Here is a 24,386-nt window from a genome sequence, read left to right as displayed (position 1 = left end):
GTAATCACGCTTACCACTACACCACCGGCACCGTTGCATGTTTATTTCAACAATATAGGATTTGGGAGAACGGTTTTTAGCGTGTCATGCCTTTTTATTTCCTTCTTGTTATTTACATTCGGAAAAACTTGCCCCCAGCCCGGTGGCAGGAGCGTAGGCAACATGTTATACGGTGACAGCGGGCCCAGCACAGCAAAATAAACGATTTGAGCCCGGGACATGCTGCCTACTGTCAAACGCTGCTGTTGGTATAGGCCTTCCCGCATTAACAATAACCATAAAAAGCGCCTAACCACCAATTCGGGTTATCATCCCATCTTTATGTGGTATGGTCGTGATATCGTTAGTGTAAGGTACATGTTTATTAAGGTTTTCATTGGCCTGGTTGCCCCAGCTTTGCTCAACCTCAACCAGCGTTGCCAGATATATCGATTTATCGGTATTTATTCCGATTTCCGAACTAGATACCGATATACAGAGAAGGTTCATCAGAATACCGATTTTTGAGGTTTTATACCGATTTATACCGATTTTTTTAACTAACCAAAATGATTATTGCCTGCCTGCGCTCGAATTTCGGAGAAAATTATTGTGAGAGACTTGTATCTTTTTGAATATCTCAAATTTTTTGAGCCATTAAAATTCTAAAAAAAAATATCCTCAAAAATGTCTAATGGATACTCTGTCGATTAATGTTTCAATTTCCTCGCCGTTTTTAACTACCCATGAATCGATAAACAGTCGATGGCTCTTCCTGGTAATTCCGGGGGAATCGACAAATACTTTTTAAACATTATTTAATTTCCTGAATTTTCTTCCAATTTTCCCCTGGAATTTTCTTCCACCTTACATCGTAAATTATTTTTCGATTCCTCTCGAAAACTTATTTCGTCTTCCCTTGGAAGATTCTTCAGTCTTCGTTCGAATGATTCTTCCATCTTCTCCCGCCAGATTTTTTCAACTTTCCCGGAACTTCAGGGATGCTTCCAGATTTTGATTGCGGATCCAAGAAGTTCTGAAATTTCAGAAAAGTCCAGACTTTTGAGTAGTTTTCAATAACTTCTGTTAAAATTCTGAAACCCAGTCCAGCGAACTCCAGTGCACTTAAGGAAACATCACAGACAAACAGACGTAACTCTTCATTGTGTATCTTCGTTCATGCATTTAACGGTTGATTTGAATATTATCAGTTCCGCGAACTAATCGCCGCAGCGCTGGCATCGGATCACTTTGACGTTTCTATACATTCTATGGAACTTTTATGCAATATTGTTTGCGAGCTAGCGAGCAAGCTTGTTTTCTGCGAGAAGCCCGAGAGATGTCGTTACTGAGGTCATATGTTTTGAGATACTATGTTTTCAAGAAAAACTTTTTCAAAGAGTTACGTCTGTTTGTCTGTGGAAACATCATAAATATTTTGGATACTTCCACAAGTCCAAGGAACTTCCGGAAAATGTAATGGTTTTTCAGGACAGTTTAGTTTCAGGAGAATTGAGAGAACTTTAGGAAGCTCCGAGAACATCAGGACAGATCAATAAACTTCAATGAAATCGCTGAAATTTTAAAGGAATTCCGAGAAACTCAGGCGATTTCCAAAAACTTCAGCAATGTTCAGAGGGGCTCATTTTAGGCAAATTTTAGAAACGTAAGGGAAGTTACATGAACATTAGCACATTGTGAGAACATTTTATGGGAAGTTCCGTGCTTATTAATGGCAGTGTTGAATACTTTTAAAAATTAGAAAAATCGGAAAGAGAAGAGAGAACTTCAATGCTGATGTTACAATAGAAAGAAAGAAAATGAGAGCGCTTAAGATATTTCGTAATCTTCAAGAAAGTCTAGAGACCTCATTATAATCAGGAAAGTTCCAAGTATTTCAAAAATGATCAGAGTACTCCAAAACAGCCCTATCAACTTAAGGAAAATTAGAAGAACTTTTAAGGAATTCCGAGGAAATATGGAATATTCCTAAGTACATTTCAGGAATGTTTCAAAAACTTCAGGAGCATTGCGGGGTCTTCAGGGATGTTTTATGACCATTTGGAAAATTTTCTGGATCATTATAACATCCCCCAGGAGCTCTTTCTTCCGGAATTATGTCCTTGTTTCTTTCAACTGTTCCGTAAACGCTCTGGCTTCTGACTTTCTCAAGATTTTTTTTTCTTATCTACCTTAGGAAGTTTCTGCCAGCGTCTCCAGGAAATTTATTTTATCTTCTCCAGCAAGTTCAATTAAACTTCTCTCAGAAATTTCTTTTGTCTAGTTCTGGAATTTTGCCCAGTTGTTTTTTTTTTTTTTTACTTCTATTGCAAGGTTTTTCCGAGCTTCTTCTGGCTTCCCCTGGAATGGCTACTTCTGGAATTTACTTCCGATTTCCGAAACTTTTCTGCCTTCCTCTTTGAATGTGAAATCCGATATTTTTCTGAAAGTTTCTTTAAATTTTCGCCAGAAGTTTCTCAATTTATGTTTTGGAAGTTCCGCGGATGTTTTTCCGACTTCTCTCAGAACTTTCCTCAACTTTTCTCCAGGAAACTGAACTTTCTTCTTTCTCTGGATGTTGTTCCCAACAAACATTGGGCGTTGAATAAGAGCTTATTCAGGCAAGAACATGCTTCTTCAGCTAAAAAATAGCTTATTCAGCTGTTGATCAACTTGAATTGTTTGTTGGGTTTTCAGCTTCCTTCAGAAGCTAATTCAAACATTCCCCGGAGTTTTCTTTCGGAATTTTCAGATCATATTTCAAAAGTTTAAATTTTTACTTTCAAAAACGGCAAAAATATAAAATTAATTAAAAAAGTAAATACCGACAAATACCGATTTTTTAAAACATTTGATACCGATAAGCTTTAAAACATTCTGGCAACGCTGGCCTCAACAGAAAACGGCCATCCATTCCGGATCCTCCTCCGATACCGAACATGGAAAAAAAAAAACCGGTATGAGGACCAGTGGCAGAAACGGCAAAACGATGCTAATAACACAAATTTGCACCGGTTCCACTGAACTGGAACCCCCGGACACCCACCCCGACGGGTCCTCGCATCCCGGGCCAGGACCCCAATACCCATAGCCATAGGTCACCCTTAATCGCACCCGAAAAAGAGCAGGAATTAAGATGCCCTGCCCGAAGATCTTTTTTTTTCATTTCTTTGCAAACCGTTATATTTTGCTTTACCCTGCACTCAACTACTAAAATAATTCCAAAATATGTATGTTTATTTTAAACATGAGAAGCATGTTTAAAATAAACATTTATTATTGTTCGCATAGCTGTCAAACCAAACAAAAATAAATACGTTTATTTTCAACACGAATAACAAAACAAAGGAAATGAATCCTGTTTCTGCGGAACCATTATTTTAGAATAAAAAAAACTAAGCTCTTTTACAGTTTCCTGTTGATCTTCAACCGTTTTTAGTTCCAATTTTAACATGGCATAGTATTTTTTTTTTTCCTTTGGTTTGTTTTTTTCCATCGATCTTGTTTTCCGTGCTTAGCACCAATGCTACCGACGTGCCAGGAAGGCAGCTCCCTGGACCCTACCTATCGACCCATCAACTCATGAACCGGGGACCAACGGCTTTACTTCCCATCCGAAGGAAGGCATATCAGAGATGTTATGCCTCAGAACATCCCGGCGGCGCCGACTGGGATTGAACCCAGGCCTGCTGGGGTGAGAGATAATCACGCTTACCACTACACCACCGGCGCCGTTAACATGGCATAGTAGTCAGGAGCGAAACTATTTTTTTCTTGATTCACTGGCGGCGTATCTTCAAATGATTCAGTGAGGGTGTGAACTCTAATTAGCCCTTGTTTAAATTCAGAAAAATGTGATAAGATTGAACTCTACATCCGTTCATCCAGGAACTCGAAAAGCCTCCGAGGGAAGTGTTGCACGTTGCAAGCGCTTGGACTCCACGTGAGAAGAGAATCTCCTGTAGTTCGGGCAATGCAGCATGCTTAGGAAAATTGAGAAAAGATTTTCGCTTGGTAACACCTTGTTTAATTGCGCACCAATAAAACTCACACTCACACCGGCCGCTCAGTCGGTAAAGGCGCAGCCACAAAGCAAGACCATGCTGGAGGTGACTGGTTTCGATTCCCGGTCCGGTCTAGTAATTTTTCGGGTTGGAAAATTTCTCGACTTCCCTGGGCATAGAAGTATGATTGGACCAACGGCTTTACTTCCCATCCGAAGGAAGGCATATCAGAGATGTTATGCCTCAGAACATCCCGGCGGCGCCGACTGGGATTGAACCCAGGCCTGCTGGGGTGAGAGATAATCACGCTTACCACTACACCACCGGCGCCGTTAACATGGCATAGTAGTCAGGAGCGAAACTATTTTTTTTCTTGATTCACTGGCGGCGTATCTTCAAATGATTCAGTGAGGGTGTGAACTCTAATTAGCCCTTGTTTAAATTCAGAAAAATGTGATAAGATTGAACTCTACATCCGTTCATCCAGGAACTCGAAAAGCCTCCGAGGGAAGTGTTGCACGTTGCAAGCGCTTGGACTCCACGTGAGAAGAGAATCTCCTGTAGTTCGGGCAATGCAGCATGCTTAGGAAAATTGAGAAAAGATTTTCGCTTGGTAACACCTTGTTTAATTGCGCACCAATGAAACTCACACTCACACCGGCCGCTCAGTCGGTAAAGGTGCAGCTACAAAGCAAGACCATGCTGGAGGTGGCTGGGTTCAATTCCCGGTCCGGTCTAGGAATTTTTCGGGTTGGAAAATTTCTTGACTCCCCTGGGCTTAGAAGTATGATTGGACTTGCCACAAAATTATAACAATGCAAAAATGGTAAAGGCATCGAAAGCTTCTCAATTAATAACTGTGGAAGTGCATCTAGAACACTAAGTTGAGAGCACGCAATAAGCTAATATCAGCTGGCTGGCATGCCGCCATGTTATTGAAACCAACATCTGGAACGTCACAATTCCAGTGTGAACTGCAAAAATGGCGTGACTGAATTGTCTTATTTTTATCAAATGAAATTATTTTCCCTTTTATGCCATATAAATGGTTGACTTCGTGGAAGAAAATCAGAAAATAATATTTTATGAGTCCTAAGTTTATTTTTCACAAAATGTAAGCAAAAATATTAAGAATATCCATAATATCAGTCACGCCTTTTTTGAAATTCTGGCTTGAATCTTCTATTTGTTTACAAATTATGAGCTGTCAGTGGGGCCCGCAATTCGCGGGTCCGCAGCGATGTTAGCTCTTTTCAAGGCAAGGCAAACAAGATAGGGATGCCAGCTAGCTGGCTAATATGCGATATGCAATAAGCTTGAAATGCGAAGAAGAAGATGTGTCGCCCCCCTCGCACCGGCCCGTGTTTTGATCGGTTTTAAACAAAATGTTTTGCCCATAACAATGTTGACATTTATGTTAAGATGACGTCTGCCGGTCAACGACGTCGATGGACAGCAACACTAGCGCCACCACGGTATTGCTAGTTTCAATGCCTATTCAAAATAGCAGTTAAATTTCTTACACACTTTAGGAATTTGACTTGGATGTCTGTTCTCTGTCCTTTTAGTTCTCTTCACAAATATGAAAAAAAACTGAAAAATCCCCCTTTTCAACTAAATTTCCCGGTTTTGCGTAGTTTTTATCCAACATTCACTCTTTCTGAAACAGTTAAAATCTACTCAAAACGAAGTCTTTGCAAAACACACAAATTTGGATTCTTCGCAAAGAACTCAATTTTGACTGGTGTCAAGATGAGTACAAAAGACTTAATTTTAAGATATTTCGTTTCTCCGTAAACATTATGCTCTGGATATCTGAAAAAAGGGCTACCAATCAACCGACATACAAGTGAAATGATGTGGGTGAAAATGTAGCTATATTAGGGGCCTTATTACGGGTGTCACTACACGGTGATAAGCAAGTGATACTCAGAATAAGAGCCGTGATTACCGTACAAATCAAATGGGAATCACTTTACCGTGACGACAAGTGACAACTTTTCACCGTGAAGTGACATCCGTAATAAACCCCTAGGTCAGTCAGATAACAGGGAGATTGGCAAAATTATTTAAGGGAAATGGCGGCTTTGTTAACACCTGTACCTATTTGCACCAAGAGATAAACAAAATCCCTGTTTCTGAGTGCACATTTTTTGCATGATGATACATCATGATTCAGAGCATCGATTGGCCAAAATTTAGCGCTCAAGGATTTAGCCCCTGCCGATATTAGGTTAAGGTATTACCGAATCGCTCAGTTACCCTACATGTTTGAATAGACTTTCTAGACTCGGCTTAATTAGGTGCAAGAAATAAATAAAGTACTAGCGGATAAACTTAGGGTTAAGGTATTACCGAATCGCTCAGTTACCCTACATGTTTGAATAGACTTTCTAGACTCGGCTTAATTAGGTGCAAGAAATAAATAAAGTACTAGCGGATAAACTTGTTTCAAATTTATTAGTTGTTTGTCTTCAACATCGCAGAGCAAGACATTATTTATCTGCACCAGCAGCGGCCTGACGCTTCTTCTTTCCTAGCTTAGCTGGCTGAGCGTTGAGAACAGGCCGACTACATTTCTTCTCGAACTCGGAGGTGAGGTATCCGTATTTCTTGAGAACGGCATCCTGATCCTTGACCTTGTCGGCAACGGTGGTGCGTGCCTTCCATGTCAGTTTCTGGAAGAAAATGAAAAATAAGTTTTTGTTATTGTTATTGCTGTCCATAAACCACTTTGTTAATGACCCGTTTTTGTCAGCCCCTAAATCTTCAATATGGATGTTTAAGGTATCCTTTGGTGTAAGACCATTGGAAGCATAGGGTTCGTAGAACATTGGAAAAGATTTTCAAAAAGGGTGCTGACAAAATCGGGTCATTAATGTTTTTATAGTATTTTAATTGTTTTGCAATAGTTAATGTAATCCAATCTATTATATAATTCTGGAAGGACAATCATGAGATTGGAGTTTTATTGCACCATAGAATCGTGGGATCTTAAAAATTTGATTATTTCTTGGTTTTTGATAAGTTGTCTATTATCCCGTTACGCAGGTTGAAAACTTCTAAGTGGGAGAGGTGTATTATTTATCGTTTATGGCACGAAGTATTAAAAAAAATTGTACGAGTTTTGATATGTACCAGTAAGGGGATGGGCTGTTCATAAACCTGTTTGAAAACATAATAGATTAGACAATCATCCATATGTAGGGCGGATAACGGTTTCAGCCCCTCCGAGACCCTATTTCAAGCACGGGGGTTTTCTAAAGAAAATTTATCAGACATCTATACAAAAAAGTCAAGTTCTGGCAATATCTGGGCACAAACATGTGGTTTCTTCCATTCATTTTGGCTAAAAAATGTTTTATGGAATCATAAGATATTATGATAATATGTTGTTTGTGTAAGCAACAAGAAAATATTGTGAAGTTTGTGTCAATGTTTCTACCAGTTCTGTAAATTCTCAAAATCAATTGAACATTTTTTTATGAAAATGAGAAAAGCAGCTATCAGCTATCAAAGGGGACCTCCTTCGAATGGGTGATATCAGTTGCTTAGTCATTTGACGAAGGCATGGATCATTCTCATTTGAGAAACGCTTGATATCATTCAATGGAGTGTAGCCTATAAATACACGGAGCTCTGGTTGACATTCTGGTGAAAAAGCTAAGCCAACCCGACACTAACCTGACTTCTACCAAACTCCAACCCGATGTTGACCCGACATAAACTCAAAATTGACCCGACAACACGACAATGAGTCGACATCAACATTAAATTTGCCTTACATCAAAGAAAGAAAGCTCATCTCTGATTCGAAAAGTGAAAAAAATCAAAGTATTTCAGAGTGCCACTTAGCGGTGGAAAGTACGCTTTTTACACGGAAAATATTGGTAGGATTATACCAGTTTTAATGACAACTTTAAGTACAGCTTGACTGCTTTAAAGCGGTTTTATGAAAAAATAAAATATTTTTCTACCAATACAATTCATTTTTATAGTAACGTATACGGTAAAGTAGAAAACCGAAAATTCCGACACGGGCCAATTGATTTACTCTCGATTTGTATATGTAAAACATAACATCGACAAAATGCGCTGTACACGCTAACACAAAAGTACCCTTTAAATGAGTTTTTTGTACTCATTTTTTTAATTTATTCTAAGTTGTCAAAAAATGGGTATTTTCAAAAAAATTTTAGTTTTTTTAAAGTATATTCTAAATATTTTTTACAGCACTGAATGTTTTACAAATTTTATATTTTTAAAACAAGTACTGATGATCCAAGAGTTGATTCGTTAGGAATATGTTGAACGAAAATTAAAGCATTTGCACTATTTTTTTAGTTTTGTGACCGAACTTGATTTGGGGTTACTTTGATAATGCTCGATGAATGTAGAAAAAAATGAGTGAAATTCAATCAATTTAGTTCTTTTAATATGAAACTTTGAATGAGTATATAATCAGAAGACTTCATAACCAATAAGAATACAACCCAAGATGAATGCTAAGATGAAACTGTCGGAAGAAAATCTTTCTATTTTAGTGTCTTCTTTCACGGTACCTTTCATCCAATGAATACCCCCCGTATTCAAGGTAATTTTGTGGTTTTGCTGTCCCCTCGGTAGAGATGAAATTTGGCGCTCATTTTGATCAAAACAATCACACCAAATCAGAGATGTCCCATCTTTTAATTACTCGATTAACAGCTAATCGATTTTTTTTTGTTCGCTGTGCTGCCATTTTTCCACCAATGAGAGTGCAGCACATGTTTGAAACGATCGGTGATGATCCTCTGGAGATGATAATGCTTAGATCGGCATGATATAACCGATTACAAATATTTTACTTTTCGGTTCGTTAATCGATTAATCGATTATTCAAATGAAAATCGGCCATCACTAGATGAATGTGAAACGTCATTTCAAATATAAGGACCGTACATAAATAATGATACAATTTGAAAGGGACCGGGGCTAATCACAAATTACGTCCCCACGGTAACTGAAATAAACACGAGTGTTCACCGGTTGATACAACATTGAAATTGTGATGGCTATATTGGAAATACATTGCATAAGTGATGGTTTGAGTGCTTTTTCAAACAGGTGAAAAACACGAAAATTGTTTTATAATATGTTTGTAAAATATGTAACACATACTATATAAAAAATATATACGATATCAACGGAAATACCCTAACCTACAATATGGAATCAATGTGTCTAATTTGGAAAAAGCGCTGCGAGTAAATTTAATCTTTATATTATACTATCAAAGTTACCCGCATTATCAAAGATACCCCGTTTTACGGTACTTTTCACTCATGAACAAAAAAGCACCAAGAATAGAAAAGACCCATTTTCTGAAGTATTCGTAGAATACTCATTAATGAGTAAAGTCGGTTATACTCATTTAATGAGCCACTATTGGTAAAATTTTACTCATTAATGGGTACTTTCAAGTTAGCGTGTATTCGCACAACGTTGTATTTTTACAATCTATCGAATTGAAACATGCTTATGGCGGTAACCCTCAACCGGTATTGTCGATCCACTTGGAAGCTGGACTCGTGAAGTAAATAAAAAAATATATGACCTGTTTTAAACGTTAAACCTAAGGTATAGTGCGCTAAATAGCGCATCATTGGGTGATTACAAACAAGAAAAAAAAAATCCAACTTCGCTAGTCTGATTTTCCAGCTTTCAAGTGAAACGACAATATTATACTCGGATTAAATCTCGATTAAAATAAGTCCGATTGATTTGGTAGCGACGTTGTTGTTAATTAATTCATTCATAAGCAAGTATTTAGCAGATTTTACAAACAGGGACTGTATTAAAAGTTAATCCGAGTTGGAGTTTACCGCCATTAATGTAGAATTAACCACTTCATTCGAGCAGTTAAAATGACGTTTACTACCACTCGAACTTTGAAATAAAACATTATTTTGAGATTTTTTTCTTCTAGAACCTCGAGAACAGTAGCCAACATGTGTGCGTTTAATAAAAAAATAGAAATTAATAGGTCCAGTTTTGTGAAATTGCTGGTAGAAAGTCACGCCAAAACTGCTTGACAAAGTGGTCAATTGGAATCTTCTCTCGCTTCCACTCCCACCAATTTGGAATCTGTTGGTTAGGTCTGAAGAAAACATATTTGTTCCAAAAATCTGATGGTATCTTAGATTTGTTGATAAAGGAGCACAGCTAAAATTAAGGCCATGCTGAAGGTGGCTGTTCTCATTCCGGTCCAGTAAAAAAAAATCGGGTTGGAAAACTTCTCAACTTGCTTGGGAATAGAGTATGATTGTGCTTGCAACACAATATACGAATGCAAAAATGGAGCAGGCTAAGAAAGCTCTCCATTAACAGTAGTGAAAGTGCTCGAAGAACACTAAGTTGAGGAGGTTGGAGGCAGGGTTGTAAATATAAATATTATTCTGAATTATGCAATCATTAGATGCAATAATGCTATGTTGTACTTGTAAGTAACAAGAAGAGGTAGTAAAGTATGTGTTTGACTAATAAAACTTGTCAATTTCGCTTTCAGAGCGTCACAACTATCGATTTTATGATTCGTGAGCGTTCACTCAGAGTGAGCGCTCACGAGTCGTAAAATCGCTGATTGTGACGCACTGAAAGCAATTTTGACAGATTCTATGTGTCAAACATATACTTCATGACCTCCTCTTGTAACTTACAAGTACTCATTAGCATTATACTATATCATGATTTCATAATTACGAAAAACATTTTTTTATAGCAAGTGAGTGGAAGTAACCCTGGTTGTGCACTTTAAAACAACAGTTCGTATTAAACAGGATGAACTGTTAAGCTAACGGTCATTTCAAAACGTAGTCAGAAATTATACCATTTTATACCAAATTGAACTGGCATAAACGAGCACGCTAAATATAAAATGATTAGAGGAAGAAAAAATCGATGTTGATTTTTTAATCGTCAGAGTAAATACTTCCTGGATCAGCGTTTGCATGAAGCTGCTGTTCCTTTCTTTGCTTACATTGATGCGACATCGGGTCGACTTGTCTGTTCAGTCTGTCGTATATCAAAAATGATAGTTAGTGACTCAATTGTCAATGAGCATCGAATGAGAAAGGGGCTCTTCAAATTATGGTCATGTGAGAATTCGTTTTCATAGAATTGATTGAATTGTTGTATTGGTTCATCTTCAACCGAATGATATGAAAATTAACAGCACTGGCTGCTGTATACATTCCAATCGACAAAATTAACCACTTCATTCGAGCAGTTAAAATGACGTTTACTACCACTCAAACTTTGAAATAAAACATAATTCAGTGTCAACATTTCAAAGGGGCGTAATTGCTTTTGTAAACTGGCTTTAACCGTCAATTTCTCGGGAATAAAAGCTCACACATGAAAATCAATGACTTCAACAGGTAGAGGAATGTATCCTCTACCAGCGGGAATTGTTAATTTGGGCGGGCGAGCTTTAATTTGCGAGAAATCGACGGCTAAAGCCATTGTTTACAAAAGCAATTACGCCCCTTTGAAATGTTGACACTGAATTTTTAGATTTTTTCTTCAAGAACCACGAAAAAAGTAGCCATCATTTGTGAGTTTAATAAAAAAAAAATTGAATTTAGTTGGTCCAGTTTTGTGGAATCGCTGATAGAAAGTCACGCCAAAACTGCTTAACAAAGTGGTCAATTGTCCAAAACTGTTTGAATACAATTTTACAACGCTTCAAACTTCTCAGGTGAGTGTGACTATTGTCGGCAATCATTACACTTGAATTACGTGTTAACCAGCTGTTCTATTATTGGCAACTTGAAATCAGACTACAAAAGTGTAGTGTAGTGTAAAGAAAAAATCTGACATAACAGGTTTACTCAATCGTAAAAATGTAATCAGATCGAAGCTGAAAGACAAGAATCGTTTAAATACATACAGCGAAGAGTTTGTGTAATGAAACAATTAATGTTTGAATTTTGGTTGCCGAAGCCGTCATTTACCCTAGTAAAAGTTGCTTCCATTTAATTTCGCTCCGGCTAATCATGACCAATATTTCAACAAGAGGTACAATCAAAGTTTGTCAAGTGAAGGATTGTAAACCGAAAAGCCTTCAACTGGAATTCCGCTAAATGAAACAGGTTTTAAGGGGCGTTTATTTGGGAATGGCTCGAAATCTTCTGCTCTTAATTTTTTTTGTAAAACGATGCGTCATCTGGATAATACAAATAGATATTTTTCGGTTGGTAGTAAAAGCAAGATTGCCAAAAAATGCCTCCTTCAAAATGTAATATTAGATACATTAACCCTATGCCAATGTTTTGCAATATTAAATTATTACAAAAAACTAGCCATTGATGCTCTTCAAATGTATTTAACAACAAATTAGTTTTATGGAAGAATGCATATCATTTAGCGAATGTCGCAAATGTTATATTTTTCATAAACCGAACGATGAATATTTTATGGTTTTTTTTTATTTATACATTTTCGGCTTGTCGTCTTTCGGCCTTTTGTGGTGGTTCATACATTTTCGGCCTTTTGTGATTCGGCCTTCTGATAATATTCCAATAAAAGTCTTAGTTTAGGATCTTGAACATGTTTCGTTGTTTAGAACCTCTGGGACAATGATATTTTTAGAAGCTCAGGATCATTAAACAAAATATTTAATGTGAGGTAATCCAAACGGTTAATCATACGGTTGTGCGATATACATAAAAATATTAATAAAGCCGAAAGCCGAAGGGATCACAAGGTTAAATGACTCATTACTACGACAGCAGCATCTTTTCTGGGTCGAATTTGGTTCTGCGTTCGAATTCTTCTATGTTTTATAACTTTTTTTTAAGAATTGTTCTAAAATTAGTTTGGAAATTCTCTCTGGGAGTCCCTAAACAATATATAAATTCTCTGCAGATCTATTAATTTAGATTTCAGATAATTCTATTTAAAATTTGCTTGAATTAACTGATGGTAGCCGCTTCTGCCGATAGTCACAAGAAAGCCACCCACCTTGACATGTATGGACTTGGGTAGTTTTGAATCTGAGAATGAATGACAATTTTTCGATTTTAATAGATTATACAAAATCTACGGTATTTATGCCTATAGAGATAAACTAGCCTTCGGCTAAAAATCTCTATAATAAAGATTAAAAAAAAATATGCCTATCTCTTAGTGAACTGGTGAACCGCGGTCGTAGAATTGCAACCAAGTGTAAAAATGTGAGGATTTTTTTTCCGGTTTCCGAAAAACACTGAACTTTGTCAAAAATGGCGGAGTTTTGCGGACTACCGTCAGATTTTTCCATAGTGGATTCTATGCGTTTGTGCAGTGTTTGTTACACTGGTAATTATTGGGTGGTATCTATTTAGTTAACATTTAATGCTTCTTCCAGTACCACTTGTATTTTGCTAAAGAATTGATATATATTGCTGAAAAAACAGAATTATTGCGCACTTCACATCACACCTAACTTGACAAATTAGTGTGTTTCACTTATTAAAAAGGATGATAAAAGTGCGAGTTTTCTTCTAATCGTCTTGTTGTTTTCGGTGCACTCATTTCTTATGATGCGAGCAATAAGTGCTACGAAGACACCAAAACGATTTGATGGAATCGTGCACCTTTAAAACTTTTTATTGCATTTTTGGCGCTGTCCAGTTGCAGATGCAATCATCAATATTAACCGAACTGAAAAATGTATAAAAATTATCCATTCACAATTTATTACATAATTGTTAATCAAGTTTAAAACTCTCTTATGTTAACATACGCGTTTTACAGCTATAATATATATATATTTTAAATTTATAAACGTTTTGATTGAATTTACTTCATCCCGATTACAATACTTTTCAACCCAATAAAAAATCTTCTAAATATTTTCTAATCAGAATGCTCGTTTGGCTCATATTTTGACAGTTCTTGCTGCTCGATTGGCTCAAGATGGCCGCTTCCGCGAATCTATATAGGATTACTAGGTTATGGGCGTATAAGAGGCTACCTCATGTTAGACACAAATCATTCATAAGTCACGCTTATGACATTCATATGTGTCGTTCAGTCGAGCCTGAAATTCTTAAGTTTATTTGCCTCAGTGTTTGGCAACAATCGTGATTTCTTTAATTTCTTAACAACTAAGCATTTAACTGCAAAACGGGTACTACTAAAAGATGCGCAACAAATATCCGCTTTTGCCAGTACATAATAAAAGGGATATGCCGTCATTTTCCAATAATCGAGCAAAATCTACAAATCTCAATAGTCAAATCCAACCAACCACCGGTCACTAGTTGCGCTGTTGTGGTAGCGGTGATAAAAATGTAAAACATCTGTCAAACGTGACTCATATCAGAATTTTCACTTTTTGGAATGGATATTTGCCTTGTTTTGTACGTTTTTGGTGATCAGAAAAATTGGTGGGGTTGTGTATAAGACACGAGTGACACGACCGCATGGTTGACGTAGACTAAGTTAAGCTGTGTAGTGAAATTCTCGTGCATTTTTCTAGATATTGATTTAAAATACAGTAGAAGTAACCTATGATTTTCGGTCCAATGTACATATTTTGGATTTCCTACTTACTAAAAGTTTGTTAAATTCAGGCTTTCTTCAGGTGATTCATTGAAGCATCCAATATTAACCATCATGATTGGCTGATATTCCCTATCACTTCAAGATTTCTAGGGCACACATCTTGGACGGTTATGACATCACTCATGACATTTAAACTCCTTGTGTACTGTACTGCAACAAACGTGAAGTTCCAGTTTCTTTGTTATAAGTTTTGTGAGAGCTGATATTTGTGCTCTTGAAATTTTTATGTGGTAATGAGATTGATCAGAAATAAGGTTTCCACAGCGATTCAACTACAAAACGCTAAAAAAAAATGCACACAAAAAAGCGGAGTTAAACAACATTTCGTAGTTGATCGGGAATATCTCGATTAGCCATAATCCCTCCAATAAGTTCTCAGTATATATTGTATCTACCGATTGAGCAAAATCAAAAAGTTACTAAATATTGCTGTTTTTTAAAGATTTCGTTCGCGTTTTGTAGACACACATGCATCATTTGGCATAAGAACACTGGGCGTTTCTGTGGTGGGAAAAAAGTGACTTCCATATCTATAACAGATAAAAATTCGTCGTTCATGGTAAACGCGATGATCGTCTTTTTTGTTAATAACTCGCAAGGATTAACATTACTGTTGCTTTTGGTAGCCAATACAACCTGTTACAGCAATACATAGACAAAATTCAGATATAATGAGAGAGAGAAGGATTAGTTTTTTTTTTCCATTTAATTCCACTACTTTATTTGCTTATCCTTGACAGATACGCGTATTTCATCTACAATGTGCAGACTTCTTCAGTGTCTCGTACTAATACTCGAGTATTAGTACAAGACACTGAAAAAGTCTGCACATTGTAGACGAAATACGCGTATCTGTCAAGGATAAGCAAATAAAGTAGTGGAATTAAATGGAAAATACTAATCCTTCTCTCTCTCATTATACAGGTATTCCACTAAGCCGCCCACATTCATCAGGAAAATTCAGATAATATTCAAACTGAACATTGTAGTATTAGGTCCTAAGTTACATTGATCGATTCTCTTTCGTTAATAACTTGAGCATATAACCGTTTCTTGTTGTGTTTGTCGTATTAGATGCTAGATAAAAGCTTCTTTTATCGATCTGTGTGCTGAAAATACCTGGGAATGTTTTTACATGGCCGAGGGGATACAAGGGGAAAGTCGACGAAGAGAATCTTGACAATGTTAATTAGGACCTAATGCAATGTTCAGCTTGAATTGTTTCACTTAGTTGTAGCAATATAAAAAGAAAATCGATGAACAGAATCGATCATTGCAGGGAGGCCGTTCACACTATCGAATTCCAGTACCTTCAGAAAAAAAACTCGACGGTAGGTACCTCTATTTATGTTTATGCTAAGAGATAAGCATTGATCATACTTGGAGAATTTTGCAATCGAACGGCTTGCTATGCGTCGCCCCCATCAGCAAAAAATCTGGGATTTTATAAACCGTTCCATAGCATAATTTTCTAAGTTTCACAGCTTATTTAAAAGCATAAATAGTGCTTGGTACAGAAATCTGTAATCTGTGTAAGGGAAATCCTTTTTTTTTCATCACAGAAACACCTCGTTATCTTATGCAAAATAATAATGGATGTGTGTTCACAAAACACACACAATCTTAAAAAAAAACAATAATTAGTTTTTTTTTATTCAATAAACCGATAAAAGGTGTACCGAGAATTAAATGTTCTGATCGCAAGATATTCACGATCAATACCGAAATTTCGCATAAATGTCCAACCCGTTTAATGTGGTGTGCTGCTGATTTTCAGTGTTGCCCAATGATTAGGGAACTTTCATAAATCACGTAGTAGTTGAGGGAAAAGAGGGGTTTCAGAAGTTGTGACCGGCCATGTATTCGGTACAGCAAAACACTCTACGAGGGGTTCAAAAAAATTCGACGTCATTTATGGATGGTCCCTAATTTTACTTTCAAGGCTGTGTCCCAATGGGCGAGTTAAATTTAACTCGTGGTTAAAAGCAACAGATGAGATATCAAAAAGTCTTCTATTCGAGCGTGGTTATTTCTGACCTACGAGAAGTTAAATTTTGGCAACCGTGGCTGAGTTCTGTTTAAAATCCGATCAATTTCCGGGATTTTCGAACATTAAAAATAACTTTCGAAGTGTCACGTGTAACCACGAGTTAAATTTAACTCGGCAATTGGGATACAGCCCAAGAAGTATTTCTCGATTACTTTTTCGAAGGGACGTATCAGCTTTTGTAAACAACGCATTTGATCGTCGATTTATCGTAACTGGTAGCTCACCCACGCATGCTAACAAGACCATCAGATAGGGGAAATTTTCCCCTACCTGATATAGTGGTGTTAGTATGCGTGGGCGAACTATCAGTTACGCCAAACCGACGATAAAATGCGTTGTTTACAAAAGCTGATATGTCCTTGGAAAAAGTAATCGAAATTTGTAGAACGCGGTACCGTAATCATTTAGGCAAGGAGGTGGATCCACTTCGGAGCGCTTGCACCTTCGAGGCGACGGCGCTGCCAGAAGGTGATCTCGACGAGAACGACGGTCAAACTCAAACGCTGCGTACTTGGCAGGAGCCGCTGCCTTCATACTGCTGCTGCTGGCGCTACCTGCTCACCCGCCGTCCGAAGCGAAAATGAGTTGAGGCAGTAGTAGTAAAATTTACGTTTATTTTCTGGGTTTTATGTACCAACATTTGATTTAACATTTCAATTGGTTAGCCTTTGGCTCTTCATCTTTGTTCTAGTTAATTGGTTATTCTAATGTGATGATTGCGTTTAGCGCTAATTTACAGGATACCCTTTGTGGGATTGTTTTGGTTTGAATTTAAAAATTTGATAACCTACCTACTTGAGCACCTAACTACTTAAACTAGGTTGCCAAATCACGAATGATCTGGTGGTTTGATCGCAGACAGGCGACTCTGAACCTTTCCAGCGTGGAAGTCTTTCGCTCCTCGAGTGTTTGAAGACCGGCCAAGTGGTGAATCTCAGAATTACGAGTTCGCGGTGGACTGTTAAGGATCATTCTGAGGATCTTGTTTTGGATCCTCTGAAGCTTTAAGTGGTGGCACTTAGCACAACTCTCCCAGATTGGCATACCATACTCAATAGCCGGCAGAATGATTTGCTTGTGGACAGCAAGCTTGTTTTTGAGGGACAGGGTGGACTTCCTGTTTATCAGAGGGTAGAGCGACCTGATCAAGATGTTACACTTGGTGGATGTCTTGTCCACATGGGATCGGAATAGCAATTTGCTATCGAGGGTGAGACCAAGGTAGACTACTTCACTCGACCATTCAATGGGAGTGCTATCAAGATGGATCTTGACGTTAGCAGGCGGGACAAGCCGAGGTGAATACGAATGTGGAAACAGAATGAGTTGAGGCACAAAAGCACCGCTGTTTTATAACATTTCAGATTCAAGCAGCACGATGTGCAACTAAATGGTACTCGATTATGACGACTGGGTTTGGGGAAACGTTACTTCAATTATATCACTGCTTGCAATCAGGACAATAGTTGATTTTTATAAAACGTTAAGCTCCACCGGTTAACATTTTCATTGCTGTTGCAATATCGTTGCATTATCCCGGGGTGCAACGAAAACAAATTTCAACTTTTTCGGGTTGCGAAATCGGGGAGCAACAAATTTGCGCAGTGGAGAAAGGTTGCCACTGTTTACAGGGATAGAGCGAATATGCTCCATCATTTGGTTGAAGCAGACTTTGTTGAATATAAGTTCCAAAGTTTGTTGTCGTGGGGTAATTTAGATTAATTTCAAGTGGCCGCTCCCCGGGATGGGAACTTTGCAGCACAAACCCATTCTACTGGTGTAGACCAGGCACACAATATGCTGGGGCTCTGAAACCGCTAGTCCTTCCCGTATAGGTCGCACGGAGCCCCAACATAATCCAGTATATCCAGCAGACGTGGACGTCAATTTCGGGATGGGAATCTGCAGTCATACAAAACATAACCTAAATAATATCGGTGCATAAAAAACGCATTTTCATTTCCTTCAATCACAGTGCAATGAAAATTCACATAACATTGTATTATTCGACAAATTTCCTACATGTATCATTCATAAGAATGATCGTATCTCACTATTTTGAACTTTTTTTTTTTATAATTTATCATTCAAACTCTGGAATTTGAACCGGCTGTCATAAATTTATCACCATCGACTAGTACTATTTCCCACCAAGGTGAATCCAATAGAAATTAAGCGGCCTCTGGTGGTGAATAGGGGAACCATCAAACCAACATGAAATTTTTGCCGTGAATCGTAGGAAGAAGAAAATATTTTCACCTGTTCTGATTAATTTATCCATCGCAGGTGCTTGAAATCATCATCCACGTGGAATATTTTGTTTTCTGTATCGATTTTGCAGTGATCTGGCTGGTGCTTCCACATATTTCTCGATGAACAAATAAATGGTCCTATCCGCTTTAATCGATTCTCTTCACCGACTTTCTCTTTTGATAACCACTGCTATGCAAACAGATTTCGCGCTAATTTTACAACATAGTTTGATAAAGAAGACTCTAGTATCCAAAACGTCAAATACAATAGGGAAAGGTTTTGCAGCTGAGTTATTAACGGAAGAGAAAGTCGATGAAGAGAATCGATCAATGCAGATAGGACCTTTTGAAATGTTTATCTAGGTTTTGTGTTAAAAACGTTAAGATTTATAAAACTGCCCCAGCGGTTATGATCTTCCGGATTTTTAATGTATGGTTATTTGAGCTGTAAATCCGTTCAAATATGTGAAACATAATAAAATAAGGCCCCTCCCGATGGAGATTTGCAAGATTTGCATAAAAATATGCGTTAATTGGAGATGTGAAAATTGTAATTTTGATTACAAACGGTTTGGTTGACGTTTCATCTGGTAATCGCCTAGCGCAATTAATCATGTTTTGTTGTTTTTGACATCATCCACATCCAGAGGGCCAGTCACTTTCGAATGTATGGGAATGGTAGGAAACCATTTGGAAATGCATGAAAATTTTCAGTTTTTATTCATTATCGTCTTTATGGGCAGTTTTAGATGCACAAAAATTGCACGAGTACATTACTATGGTGATAAGGTAAACACTCGTTTATTTGTTTCCTTCTGTGAAAGCATGTTTAGTCACAAATCGTGGATTTTCTGATATTTTCCGTACTGCAAAAATGATTTTCCTACCTCTGAAGGGGCGACATCTCTCGGATCTTCAGTATAGCTACTACTCAAATCATTTAATTAATTGGTGGTGCATCGAAACAGCCTATACATTTCAAGGTAGGTGTCCTGCTACATGTGATTACTGGCAGAAGCAGCTTCCATCGGTTAATTAATCATGTTTTGTTGTTTTTGACATCACCCACGTCCAGAGGGTCAGTCACTTTCGAATGTATGGGAATGGTAGGAAACCATTTGGATAAGGTAAAAACTCGTTAATTTGTTTCCTTCTGTGAAAGCATGTTTAGTCACAAATCGTGGATTTTCTGAGATTCTCCATACTGCCTAAGAGGAAAAGGTGACTATTGACTTCTTCCTCTTTTATTTCTATCTCTACCTCTATCTTACGCACATGAAATCAGGCCTATCAGGAGCTGGTTCACGTTTGACAGAAAAGTGGTTCATTTTCGCCCCCGTATGGTCACCTCTTCTCTTAGCTAAAGAGCCTGAATTTATAAAGAGACGACATGTCAAAATTGGAACAATCGATTATCTGTCAAAGTCATTCCAATCGAGCAGAAGACCTGTCAAATGGATAAGATGTCGCCTCTTTATAAATTCAAGCTCTTTACTCTTAGCATACCGCAAATTTTTTTTTTTTTTTGATTTGTCTTTTCAGACAAGCTAAGACCATGACTGGCCTATCTCGCGCATACTACAAAATGATTTTCATAGACTTCTCTGACGTTTATGAATTGCACAAGTATTAGTGCAGAATTTTGGGTGAATACAAAGGTTTTCTTGCACTAATACTTATAATTTACCCTAAATTCTGCACTAATACTTGTGCATTTCAGAAATGTCAGAGAAGTCTATACTAAAGAGACTGAATTTATAAAGAGACGACTTGTCAAAATTGAAACAATCGATTATCTCAGGCATAACATTTGATAACGGCACAAAAGCATTTGTAAACAAACTTTCTAAGGCTTTCAACATCATCGGATAAGGGCAACTTTCACCTTTCCGAAAGTGGTATTGGTTTGCGTGGACGTACTTTGGTTCGCGTGTAAAGGGCCTTAGAAAGTTTGTTTACAAATGCTTTTGTGCCGTTATCAAATGTTATGCCTGATCTGTCAAAGTCATAGGAAAAGTTATTCCAATCGAGCAGAAGACCTGTCAAATGGATAAGATGTCGTCTCTTTATAAATTTAGGCTCTTTAGTCTATACACTGAAACAACGACCATAGTTAGAAATACTATTTTGCAGAAAACACTTATTTTCAGTATAACTACGCTTAATGCCGTTAAATCTACCATGATTTCAGTATAGTTGACTATAAATATAAACAAAGTTAATACCATTCTGTCAAAACTACTATGCTTACTCAAGCGGCATAGTAGTTTTGATAGAAAAAATAGTAAAATTAAATGAATTTCGTTTCTGCACAAATCTATTGGTGGGAGTATTTAATTTAAACCATCAATATAGTAATTTTGCCAATGGATTTTGTTTCTATGTACCAATAAAGGGGCGACATCTCTCGGATCTTCAGTATAGTACACAGAAACAAAATCCATTGGCAGAAATACTATATTGATGGTTTAAATTAAATACTCCCACCAATAGATTTGTGCAGAAACGAAATTCATTTAATTTGACTAATTTTTCTATCAAAACTACTATACCGTTTGAGTCAGCATAGTAGTTTTGACAGAATGGTAGTAAATTTGATTATATTTATAGTTAACTATACTGAAATCATGGTAGATTTAACGGTATTAAGCGTAATTATACTGAAAATAAGTGTTTTCTGCAAAATAGTATTCCTAACTGTTATCTTTGTTTCAGTGTACTACTCAAATCATATAATTAATTGAGTAATAGTTTCCACCATCAAAGCCCACAGATGTCGCCCCACCAGTGGTCGATAAACCATTTTTTCTGTGGTGAATTTTTTCCTAAATTCACTTGACATTTCATATGAAAATTTCTTTAAAATTTTCTAGAAATTCATTTCGTGATGCCCTTGAAATTATTCTCAGAATTCCTTTGGAATTGTAATCTAAAAATTAGATTCCCTTGGTATTATTCACGAATCTTGGGACCCTCTTCACAATGCCTTGGCATTATCCCTGACATTCATTTTAAAATCTTATCAAAATTCCTTCAAAAAGTCTAGTCCAAGAATCTTATAAACGACAAAGAGTTGGTATTAATCTACCACCGTGAACCGTATTATAAAAGAAGTGTTCATAGTCATGGAGGACCATAAGGTTATCGCATTCAAAGGATTCAATCAGCATTTCCAAGTTTTGTCTAATTCATCGATGGAATGAGTCTTCGAGGACTGTATACCGAATCACAATTTTAGAACAAGTTAACGGAGGCTGAAGACTCCATTTAGGGAAGTTAAATCGAAGCGTTTTTCCTATACAGCCTATCTGCTTGTATACAAACATTCGTTTTGAGCTCCGTACTGTGGCCCCTATATACTTTCGGGATTTTTGTTTAGAAAAAAAAAATGCAGAGCAAGAGCACAGGTTGGGCACAAAAAAAAATTATGTTTTTGCGGGTTTTGTTTACGACGTATGCGAAGTACAAATGTATATAGTGAAATAAAGAAGGAACATTTAACGTTTCAAGTTCGATTGATTTTTGAACAGCAATCGCCCCTATTAATAAAACAATTCGACAGTGAGCATGCATAAGGGCGTATACGCGATGATCGATTCTCTTCATCGTCTTTCTCTTTGCATTGCTATAGCTAAGCGAAACAATTTTCTAGAATTTGTTCAATGCAGAGTTGTAACAGGTTGTATTGGCTATCAAAGCGACAGCAAACGCACCGAAAAACGTTAATTCTAGGGAGTTATTAACAAAAGAGAAAATCGACGAAGAGAATCGATCCACCATGCATGCTCACTGGTCTTATTATACTTTTAAATGTATTTTAATAATAACATTAAAAGTAAAAGGAAATAAAATAGTTTTGCTACTGGCTCTGCAATATACAACTGAGGTATCAGGAAAACCTCAATTAAATAAATTTGCTGTTGTTTCAGTAATATTTCGCTGTTTCTTACTGAAAAATCAGTAAAACCTTGTCATTTGTTCGTCTGCTGCAGCTTCAGCAAAAAAAATAAAAGATTTACTGAGATTCAGTCAAATAAGGTCATTTTGACTGAAGATCAAATTGCTGGATGTTGCAGCACCCTTATTTTGCTGGAAAGATTGCTGATCATTCTTCAAGTTCAAAATAAGCAAAATTTTGCTGATTTTCAGTGATTTAAATTTGGTGTGTAGGAATCAGTTGTTAGTTTATCAAGGAAGGGCATAATCGCTTAAGATAATCTAGCAAGCCCATACAGATTATCTACTACCTGAAAATAGTGCAAATAACGCTCAAGTCGGGAAATTACTGCTAAAAAACCTCTAAAAACTGTTGCCCAACCGCCAGATGATGCTTTGTGAGTGGCCATTTCCTTCAACTTATAGCGCAACACAAACAAACATCCGGATTGTAACATTATTCATTGTTTAGCACTTACCTTCAACTTCTTCTTATGCAAGTATGACATACGGGACTTGATCTTCCTTTTGGCTTCCAGGTTGTTGACAACGTCACGGTACTTCCAGCCAACTTCATGGGCAACACGGCCAACTTCACAGTACTGGAAAAAAAGAACCAAACAAAAAAAACGTTAAGGTATTTTGCTGCAACACTGCTTCTACATTCTACCCACCTTCCTGTCCGGCCGCAGGCAAAGCTGTCTCATGGCGACGGGGACACACAAGCGCTTTTGTCTATCGTACGGTGGCGGAATGCCTTCGTAGACCTTCAGACGCTTCAGGGCGTTGTGTCCTCGCTTAGTTTTGTGGGGCACCATACCGCGAACGGCCTTCCACAGCATACGGCTGGGAGCACGGAAATGGAATGGACCACGAGCAGGGTTGACATTACACCGTTTGCGAAGATATGCGAGGAACTTTATCTTGTTCCTGAAGAAATGTCCGGACAGTTGCAGATCCTCGCAGCGAACGACCACTACCTTGCGTCCGTTCAGAATCTGCTTGGCAATGACGGAGGCCAAGCGACCAAGCAAATGGCCACGACCGTCGATCAGAATTGGCTAAAACGAAGACGAAACTTTGTCAACATCCATCGCTCCCACATGTAATAAATACGGTGAACCGCTAGTTTTGGGCACTATTTTCTCGCTTCACAAATGTTGCACATTATTAATTACTGAACTCAGTCAACATGATTGCACAAAACTACCAGTTCACGTACGAAAAAACATAAAAACGAAAATAAATCTCAAATAAAATAGGAACCTTTTCCGACAAGCCCGTCATCTTTCACAGTCACAAATAAAAAGACATCAAAGTGATTTCGGCATACACACTTCCGTTTCAGACCGACAAGAAAATTATTATTTTGCAAGAAAGACAAATAGTGCGGCTGTCAAACCAAGGGGACATGTGAGCAGATATTTGCATTTTCCCGATAGGTAGCACTAATGTATAGTTAAAACTCATTTTAATATACGCTAAAATTAAACCCCTAATTGATGGGTTAAATAAACAGATTATCTTGATTTTTAAAACAGAACACGCTCTCTTTCGGTAAAAGTGGAACTACTC

General features: G+C 37.4%; 1 protein-coding gene across 1 annotated transcript; it reads right to left on the bottom strand.

Moving 5' to 3' along the window:
- Positions 1 to 6,417: 6,417 nt before the first annotated feature.
- RpL13A (ribosomal protein L13A) lies at positions 6,418 to 24,166 on the bottom strand. The gene is made up of 4 exons (XM_065234858.1): positions 24,078 to 24,166; positions 23,486 to 23,872; positions 23,291 to 23,413; positions 6,418 to 6,661 (listed from the first exon to the last, which is right to left on the bottom strand). Exons 1-4 carry the CDS (start codon positions 24,096 to 24,098, stop codon positions 6,479 to 6,481), a joined length of 714 nt encoding a protein of 237 aa, XP_065090930.1. The 5' UTR covers positions 24,099 to 24,166; the 3' UTR covers positions 6,418 to 6,478.
- Between the last annotated feature and the right edge of the window lie 220 nt (positions 24,167 to 24,386).

The sequence above is a fragment of the Ochlerotatus camptorhynchus genome, unplaced genomic scaffold (assembly GCF_037179485.1).
Source record: "Ochlerotatus camptorhynchus isolate MF236.1 unplaced genomic scaffold, CSIRO-AGI_Acam_v1.1 ptg000443l, whole genome shotgun sequence".
Lineage (NCBI taxonomy): Eukaryota > Metazoa > Arthropoda > Insecta > Diptera > Culicidae > Ochlerotatus > Ochlerotatus camptorhynchus.
The sequence above is the reverse complement of the archived record's forward strand: the minus strand, read 5'-3'. Positions and strand labels throughout refer to the sequence as shown.